The sequence below is a fragment of the Salvia miltiorrhiza genome, chromosome 3 (assembly GCF_028751815.1).
Source record: "Salvia miltiorrhiza cultivar Shanhuang (shh) chromosome 3, IMPLAD_Smil_shh, whole genome shotgun sequence".
NCBI lineage: Eukaryota > Viridiplantae > Streptophyta > Magnoliopsida > Lamiales > Lamiaceae > Salvia > Salvia miltiorrhiza.
The window spans coordinates 56,215,869-56,225,640 of NC_080389.1; the positions used below are offsets into that span (position 1 = coordinate 56,215,869).

At 35.9% G+C, this 9,772-nt stretch overlaps 1 protein-coding gene across 1 annotated transcript; it reads right to left on the reverse strand.

The window, feature by feature from the left end:
* Nucleotides 1-1,292: 1,292 nt before the first annotated feature.
* On the reverse strand, nucleotides 1,293-9,210 carry LOC131014585 (uncharacterized). Its single transcript, XM_057942595.1, has 16 exons — nucleotides 8,571-9,210; nucleotides 7,598-7,719; nucleotides 7,415-7,503; nucleotides 7,283-7,318; nucleotides 6,953-7,040; nucleotides 6,120-6,162; nucleotides 5,654-5,754; nucleotides 5,301-5,365; nucleotides 4,651-5,147; nucleotides 4,455-4,542; nucleotides 4,231-4,362; nucleotides 2,464-3,032; nucleotides 2,110-2,245; nucleotides 1,968-2,036; nucleotides 1,751-1,882; nucleotides 1,293-1,675 (listed from the first exon to the last, which is right to left on the reverse strand). The coding sequence occupies exons 1-16, from the start codon at nucleotides 8,792-8,794 to the stop codon at nucleotides 1,562-1,564; spliced, it is 2,505 nt and encodes an 834-aa protein (XP_057798578.1). The 5' UTR covers nucleotides 8,795-9,210; the 3' UTR covers nucleotides 1,293-1,561.
* Nucleotides 9,211-9,772: the final 562 nt, after the last annotated feature.

A 9,772-nucleotide genomic window follows, 5' to 3' on the forward strand; every position in this document is an offset into this window, starting at 1 on the left:
GAAAGTTGGATACTAAAAGCTGGGACGGAGGGAGTATTATCAATGAATTTATCTATTATTAATGAAATTTAATATTATCATATTATAAAAAGTTAAAATTAAAATACTTCTCTTTTCTTTTTCTTTTTTGAAAATTCACACTATTCTTCTAAGTCATATTTTTTTTAGATAAATAATACACACTCGCTCTTCAAACTGACTTTTTTTGATAAATTAATAATATTAAATAAAAAACTTTAAAGACCGCATCACATGAGACTCGAACTCAAGACCTTTGACCTCAAACAATAAAAAAATTGATTATTGATTGCAATAGATGTGATTCATTTCATCTTTCCTTCAAAATAAGAAATAACAGACTTAACGAACTTTAACGAACTCTTGAGCGATACTCCCAGAAAATGCACTGTCCTCGTAAAATAGTTGATGGCTACCTCATACTTATCAACAACACTATTCCATTCATCTGGTAAAAATATTCTTATCCACCTTATCATATATATATATAAAGGTCGCATTCAATGGAGACAACTTCCTTAGATAAAGAATAAAAACCAAATCAAGGTCATTCATCTCACTCCAATCAACTATTCATATAATTTTTTTATTTGATTTTTCATGTAATTAAATATTGATTAATTACATTTATTTAATCCGAAAAGGGCACACTCAAATTCACTGAAATATGGGATCACGTTGAACAAATCCCGAAAATTCCTCTCTTGCCATTCTGGGACCTGATCCGTCAATGAACATAATAGGTGAACATTAGTATGTTCATTTGTTTTCCTACGAACATATCGACGAACATTAGTATGTTCATTTGTTTTTCTACGAACATATCGACGGACATTAGTATGTTCATTAGTATTTTCTACAAACACTACATTGTCAATATGCAGATCTGCAGATCCGGCGGCGGCGCGGTGGTCGCCACCACGAGCGTCCACGTGACCGCTCTAGACGTCCTCTTCACCATCGCCGTCTTCGTCAGCCGCTCATTGGCGATGCCGGCGTCGACAGATTGGGGAGGGAGGCGAGGGAAGGGGGAATGGAGGGGACGGTGAATGAGACGGAAGAGGAGATGGAGGCGAGGAGCAGCAGCAAGAGGAGGAGGCGGCGACAGATCTAAAAAAGAAAAGAGCGGCAGCGACAGTGGCCATACTTCAAGTATTACGGAATATATTTATTACGTAATACTATTTCAAATCACAATTTGATCGGAAGTCGAATCCATAAAATTACCGAGCATTGGCCATACTTCAAGTAACCACAATGGAAAGGAACAGAAATGATGAATTGAGTGGTATTTTCATTAATATTTGTGCATGACGAATTTACAGCATTATAGGCAAATAATTTCAATAAAACAAACCCAAGTTCGATTGCTACAGATTTTAGAGAAAAACACTTGTATCGATCCCCCCTGGTGAAATAATGCATCGATCCATCTTGAACTAATTACAGGCTCACATTCAAGCTTCAAAAAAATGAAAAAGATGATGAATTTGATACGAGAAGATGGATGAGCTTTCAGGTTCATCGTTGAGATAGAAGAAATCTACAGGAAGTAAGATAACTGCTTCTTCTTCCTCGAGCCCCCTTCTCCGTATAGCTCGTTCCACTGCTTTAGCTCGCCCATTATGGATCCCTCCGAGGCAAAACTTGCAGCAACCTGCATTATGTTGTGTATGAATGACTTACACTTTAACTGCAATCAGACTTTATAAAATGGTCTCAGAATATATACCTGATTCTTTGCCTGCCTCAAGTCTTCCATGTTTAAGGCCCTTAAAGAAATTACTTTTTCTTCTTTACTTTCATCTAGGCTTGAAGAAGCATCTTCAGCGTTTTCACCTTCTTTCTCTTTCTGTTTCTTCGCCTGAATGGAGAAAGTCACCAACTTTATATTATGGGAAAGATACCAATGGAAAATATAGCAACCCAAAATCCAACTTTTAGCATACCATATCCTTCTCTCTCTCTTGTTGTATCAGTTCTCTCACTGGGCGGTAAGCTGCTGTCACACACAAATTCTGCTTCCAATACAGATTAGTAAGACTAAAACTATAATTAAAGTTTATTGATATTTTAATAAACAATTCCAACCTTGAGATCACTTCCACTATATCCTTCCGTCATTGTCGCAAGCTCTTTAAAGTCTAGATCTTCCGCCTTTTCTTTTGACAACAGGGTTTTCAAGATCTTTTCTCTATTCTCGACAGAAGGCAGATCAACCATGATTCTGTTTAAAATAAACGAAAACGAGTACAAATGTGTTTCAGTTAAGATCTCTCATGTCTCTTAAGAATATGTTGCAGATCAAGTAAACAAAGATGCACTACATTATGAAGATGATGTCTTAATCAATATAAGTGTGAACTGGCAAATAAATGGTGAACTTCTGTAAGTGAACAGAATCAAGAATTATACTGACACTAGAATGACAAATATTATATGTACCTGCGCTCAAAACGCCTAATGATTGCTTCATCTAGGTCAAAAGGTCTGTTTGTTGCTGCAAGAACAAGAATCCGCTCTCCGGGTTTTGTTAATAGCCCGTCCCAGTGTGTCATGAACTCATTTTTAATTTTTCGCATTGCCTCATGCTCGCCTACTCTTGTCCGCTGCCCAAGCATACTATCAACCTCATCTACAAAAATGATTGTGGGGGAAACCTTTGCTGCAAGAGTAAAAAGAGCTCGAACATTCTTCTCATCTTCTCCAAACCATTTTGAAGTGATAGTTGACATTGATACATTTATGAAGCTAGCCCCAGCCTCGTTGGCAATGGCCTTGGCAAGCATTGTTTTTCCCGTACCCGGAGGACCAAAGAGTAATATGCCCCGGCAAGGTTTCAGAAGACCACCATTGAAGAGGTCTGGCCTTCTGAGAGGAAGCATAACCAGCTCCTGAAGCGATTCTTTAGTCTCCTCTAGAGCACCGATATCTGCAAATGTTACTCCAATCTCATTCGCGGGGATTACTTCTGGCCTGATGCGTTTCTCGAATTCATTGTCTGGAGGAATTTCCTGGATTATATAGAGATAGTCAATCAAGACTAAAAGAATAACTGCGTATGGAAATAGAAGGTAGCACAAGAAAGGACTTTTTCTGAACAACCAAGAGTAAACCCGTCTAGCATATGATACATCTATACCTATTATAAAAGAGCCTTATTTTACAAAATTTGATTTGCCTATTATATCCCTCATATATATACTTAATTTAAGGTCAATTGTGTAATTTAATATATTATACATATAATATATCTATAAATATATTATATTATGGTTTATCCTTTATATTTTAATAGTTATTTAAGTAGTAGTTTCCATTAGGACTCTTCATCATATAAGTTACTCCCTCCGTCCCAATAAAAGTGGCCACTTTTTTTTGGGCACGGAGATTAAGAAATTGAGTGTTATATGTTTTAATAGAGTGTGGCCTACAATTGTTGACCAAATTAGTGAGTAATTGTTGACTTAATTAAAGTAATTTTGGCATTTTTAGAAAGTGGCCTACAATTGTTGACCAAATTAGTGAGTAATTGTTGACTTAATTAAAGTAAACTTTTGCCATTTTTAGAAAGTAGCCACTTTTAATGGGACACCCAAAAAGGAAATGTGGCCACTTTTATTGGGACGGAGGGAGTATTATTTTTATTATATAATTTTAATAATTTAGAATTAAAAAATACTACAAAGAATTACAATTTTAATTTTGCTAGAATCTTTGGAATAAAAGTTAATTAAGATGAAACCTATAAAATAAATATGAAGAAAAAATTAAGTGATGTTTAATTAAATATTAATCAATAATTGATTCAAAAAATACATTAAAATGATAAATATTGCTATAAAATAAAATAAAATAAAAAATTACACCCATAACAATTTCTTCATTAAAATAATTCTTTTTTACGTGCGAACGCACGTCATCTCTGCTAGTAATAATAAAAGAGAAGTTTTTGTGTGTGTGTTGGCCAAGCGGTAAGGGGTTAATGCCTAAGGCCAAAGGTCTTGGGTTCGAGTCCCCTATGGCGCAACCTTCAAATTTCTTTATTTAATATTGTTAATTTATCAAAAAAAAAAAGAAGAAGAGAAGTTTTCACTTTAAAGAAAACTGACTAAATTCAACATAGTTTTCACCATGTTATATGCAGAATCCAGGCGTTAACATTTTGATCGAAGAATAGCTCTGAATTAGACTGGTAATTGCAGGACTCACCGGCTTCGATGTTGATGCATTCTCACCATCTGTCTTTGTTGAAGTTGGCTTTTCTGTCTCGTTCTTGTTCCCGGATTTTGTTTCAAATTTCGACCCAGGTTTTGATACAGAACTCTCTTTTTTCTTGGGATCCTAATATTGACTCAAACAAGAAAATTAAGTAGAGTAGAGGTGGTGTGTCAGGAAATGAAAGAAAAAGCTAAAGCTAGATAGTTGAAACAAACCTTGAAACCTTCAGCATTAGTCTCCATCTTAAGAGTATCTTTGCTACCACTTTTACCCTCTTGGAATATGCTTAATCCGTGGCACAAGCTTCACCAAAATTAAGTCAAGTGAAGAGATGGCCAGTTGCAGAGCGAGGGCGATATATGGAAATAAGAAGAAATGACATTAAACAAAAGAGAATGACTTGGTATGTACCTCTTAGATGATATGACAAGCTTCCCATTACGATACTCTGGATCCTTATTATTCATCAAATGATATGATAGAGCAGAAACAACAATTTCCTCGATGTAGTGACTCAGGATCATGGTGTCAGCATGGCATATTGCTCCTAGATCATCGCACTCGATATCATTTGCAGCAAGTACCTCAGCAATATGATTCTTGTTATCCTGAAACTGTATCTTTCTCATATCCTCTTCCAGTTGACTATTCCAGCTGACAAGATGAGTTTCATCTTCTGGTGGGCTGATGTCGATGTTGTAAGGAAATAAATTACTTAGTTTTTCATCTACTTCACCAGAAGCATCATCAAGATCCAACATCCGAGAACCAAGAACTAAAATGGATCCAGTTAATTTCTTCAACATTCTATCAAATAATTTGTATAATCTTGGGGACTGAAGAAAAAGTCTCTCAACATCCCGGATGTAAAGAATGATGCTACTTGTTTGAGAAACTGAAACCAACACCTGAAAGCCACATTTTACTTAATTAATATCAAAGAGAATCCACAAGGCCTGACCATCAGCACAACCAAGGACACCATAGAAGGAATAATCAAAATAAATCCGCACATACATAGTGATGAACAATCACACAAACCGTCAATGATGATGCCATACCTTATAAAGTGACTGTAACAGAACTTTCTCATCAAAAGGCCAGCTGCTAACGCGCTTAAACCGAGCTGACAAAATTGAAATAAAAACCAATAAGATGTTACATTTCATTTCTTCTCAATAAATGCTCATCAAAGCAAGGATATACATGGTACAATTTTTTCACAAAACTAAAGCACGGTCACAGTAGAAGATCCCACTGGGAATGGAAACCTTGACTACCAAGATATGGAGTATTAACTTTATCTCCACTGATGCTTCATGAGTATTAACTTTATCTCCAATGATGCTTCATGAGTGAAAAATAAATAAATAAAATAGCAATCGATTACAATTGAAGAGAGTATATGCAAAACCTGGATTTGAAGAGGATGAGAGGGTGCTTATGCTACTCATATCTGAAGAGACTGAGGAACTTCTGCAAGGCCTTAGAGAGTTGCCGGCTCCTTCAGAATTCCTAAAAGAACCACAATGTTGACATATAAAGCCATTCAATCCATATTGGCACTTTAAAGTTCTGCAAAGAATCTAGCTAAGCATACTTTAGTGTAAATAATGAGAAAAACCAATTGAACATTGAGAACAGGTTTTGTTCCCGACTCATCAAAAAACTATGTGAAGTGTGTATGTGTACGTGTAAGTGTATGTGTATGTGTATGTGTCTTTCTCTCTCTCTCTCTCTCGACAATTTCTGACTTGTTTCGAAATAAGGGTAAGCCAGTTTTTTCACATGCCCAAATGGGTGTAAAACTTATTTCTTCAGCTCTAGGGTATAAAAACACATATTAAGTCAAATGGATAGAGAACATGCTATCTCCATACCTTGTTGTAGCACCCAGCACATTTCTTTGCCCGGATGATGTGCCTTCATTAAAAATTTATAAAAGCCTCATCAAATCACTGGCTTAAAGAGATTGAGAGAAATTGAAGATATAGTGTACCCATATAATAACACTCTCTGGATTTACAACCAAATTCTACATTCTTTTTCTGTAATCGAGGCAGGTTTACATTGTCATTTCTCTAAATTCTAAAAAGTAGACTAGCTTACTAAGCATTGTCAAAACATAATCTGTAGTTCCGTCAAAGGATGACCATTCAGTTGGTTACAAGAATATTCCATGCAAACAGAACTTTCTGTTTTTGCCATTACTTTGGATCTCTTGGAAAAAAACACGTTGGGAAATGCATGTTGAGTGGGGATTGGCAAATGAGTGGTCCGGGAGAATGGAATTACACTTAGATGAGATGTCAGGAAATACAAATGCGATGCCCTATTGTCATAACACATTTTGACATACCATTTTTTACTGTAGATGTCTTTTCATATAGAATTTTGTCTTGTTAGTGGTGTCCAATCAAGTTTCTTTTGCTGTACAATTTTCTAAACTTCAAAAAGCTATTCAAACATAGCCTATGATATCGACTCTTTAAACTTGTAAGAACTTAAGTCGCTTCCACAGGTGGGCAATTCTGGCTTAAAAGATGTCAATCGTTTTTTTTTTTTTTTTGGGGGGGGGGATGGGTGGGTGGGGTTGTATAGCCTGTAAATTTTCATATCCGTAATATACTTAGTAGCTACCACAAGATAGCCAACAAATTTATGTAAGATGGCACACACAGAAGTGGAGAAATATCATCCAATGTAACTTTACCTTTGTCTTTAGGGGGAAGAGCGGAGAAGGAACCTAGAAAACTGGACATTCTTTCCAAAGTCACTTCTGAGATAGACCTTGGGAGAGACTACAACAGAAAAGAAAAGGAAAATTAATGTACTTTTCATTTTATGCAGATTGGTTTATTTTAAGTCAGAAACATAAAAAAAGTGATGGATGTTCCGTATACTAATTGTAGCATAATAGAGCATCATGCTTATCTGTATTGATTGAATGGTACAAAGGAACTATAACATTTATGGTGAAATAACTAAAAATTCAGGACATGAAACCTCATCATTCATCATCATATATGGAAATAGTGCTTACAGAGTCTTTCTTTATGATATTATACTTGCCCTGCATCTGTAATCATGACCAAGTAAATGAAACAAATAAACACATAAGTATAAAGTATTCATAAAAAGTAAACATGAAGACGATGACAACACAGAGACTAACCTTAAGCGAAAATTCATGTAAATCCAGCAATAGCAGCTTTGCATCAAAATGCTGCGCCAGAGCCTTGGCAAGTGCTTGCTGGTATAACTCTAACAGAATGGAGAAAATGTAATAAGACTAACCAGAAATAAATTGTAACTGAACTATACGTTCAATTATGTGATGAAAAATAGCTGTGCATACCTGCAGGCCCTGACAGCAATATAGTCCGACTTGCTGGAGAAAGATTTCGAGTGTGCTTAGATACATCTAAGTGTTTTAGATGAACGTATGCTGCACTTGTGAATACTATACGTGTCCGCTCACTGTGAAAGCCATCAAAAAGTGAAGAAAGCATATTAGCTATCACATGATGCCATAACTAAATTTGCCTAAGATTTTATGGAATTGGTAAACAAGGACATGGATATAAAAAAATGTCATTTAACACTTAAGGAGAGACTATGTTAATCCTTAGTTAAAGCAATGAAAAACCACTAAACAAAACACCCGGTCTACCTGATCAGCTCAACTTATACAAAACTGGCAGAATCTCATATACTGAGTATCAAAATGTTGAATCTTTGTATGAGAACGGTACAGACATTGAGGCATTTTGCATGGGAGCAATATTTCCAGTATCCCATGGAATAAGTTGTAAAGATTCTAAACCTTCAAGCTTGCTGTGTTACAGTCTATTGGTAAACGAGTTTCTATTTCAACACAGCAATCTACTAATCAAATCTCATAAAACATAAACGATGATCACATAAAAAACAGAAAACCAAGAAAATTAATTATTTCTTCTCTTCCTAGCATAAACAACAAAAAAAAGGTTCTCCTTTAAACAATAGAACTCGTGCTCTAGGCACAATAATGAATCTCACATTATTCTTTCAAAAGCAAATTAATCAGATCAGTATGGTTGCCAGTAATCGTTAACAAAAGTAAGCATCAAGAATGTTGGTAGAATCTCCACAAATTATTCAGAAAGAGCAAAAAGCATGTCATTAGTTAATCATCATCTTTACCTCTCTCTCTCTCTCTCTCTCAATATAAACCACAAGAGGAAGAACAGAGAGAAATAATCCAGAAGTATTAACTATAACTTTTTTTTTTCAGCAAAAATAAAAAAAAGAAACCCGCTTTACTATTCCTTTGTGCCTAAAAAAATCACCTGAGATAATACGGAAATTCCTCAAAGGAAATCCCGCTCTCCTTCCCATCAACAACTACTCTAAGAAGCTCCGTCTCTATCTGCTCGGCGGAGACGCCGTCCGCCGCTGCGCAGCTGGCATTCGCGGTCCATCTTCCGACGGTGGAACCGGACACCAAGCCCAGCCCCACGCCTACTCCGACACCCACGCTCAATGCCGACAGAATCACGTGCTTCTGTTCCATCACCTCATCATCACTCACAACACACAACAAAAAATGTTTTTGCACGCAACGAAAAAGTCCTTCCGCACTCACGCGTTCTACCTGTAACCCCGATCCCGGCAAAGATCTGCTGGTAAAAATACGGGGATGCAGGTAAAGCGGGCGGATTGTTGTTGATGCTTGTAATTGATGATGAGGTTTGTTTCTCGAAATGATGAATATGAGGTTCGTTGATTCTGTTTTCTTCTTTTCGAGAAACGAATTTGATGAGGCAATGTGAGAGAAGAAGAGAGCTGGAGGCGAGTTGGTGGGGGCAGTATATATAGGCGTGCCCAGCGCCAGGAAATTTCAGAGTGAGAAATGGTGGAGAGAGAGAGGTGAAATTTCAGAGTAATCTGCCAAGACCCTGTTTTGACTTGTATTTTACCAAAATTCTTACAATTTAGGAAAGTGATTACTCTTAATAAAGGCTACATTTCTAATTATTTCCAATTCCAAATCCAAATAAGCACACAATGTGAAACCACATTAATCGATTTTAGATAAAAATCTTCACAAATAATATGTTTCATAATACTTTCTAATTGAAAAATACCTAGTAATTTATTTTATACTTGTTTAATATTCCCTCCGTCCCACGAATCTTGACACGTATTCTCTTTAGGACTGTCCCACCAATCTTGACACATTTTCAAATAAGGTAATAATTATTACCTTCTCTCCTATTTTATTACTTTTATAGTATTTTATTAACTACACATTTAAAACACTAATTTACAACTCCTTAATTCCCGTGCCGAAACCAAACGTATCAAGATTCGTGGGACGAGGGAGTACTTATTTGATTCATTTAATTTCACAATATTAGTGCATAAATCTTAATTAAATAGACATTGCGGACTTCAGTGCGTAAATAACAGAGTATAAAGTTCAAACTTCATCACCTCAAGTCAAAAAGTAAAAAAAAAAAAAAAAAAGTCTTAATCCAATAGGCAATAA

What these genes read in the sequence shown, in the direction of transcription:
- LOC131014585 (XM_057942595.1), bottom strand. Translation starts at nt 8,794, where the DNA reads ATGGAACAGAAGCACGTGATTCTGTCGGCATTGAGCGTGGGTGTCGGA. An exon ending in ATGCATCAACATCGAAGCCG is followed by an intron (nt 3,033 to 4,230) that starts GTGAGTCCTGCA and finishes TATATAATCCAG; the next exon opens with GAAATTCCTCCAGACAATGA. An exon ending in TGAGGCAGGCAAAGAATCAG is followed by an intron (nt 1,676 to 1,750) that starts GTATATATTCTG and finishes AACATAATGCAG; the next exon opens with GTTGCTGCAAGTTTTGCCTC.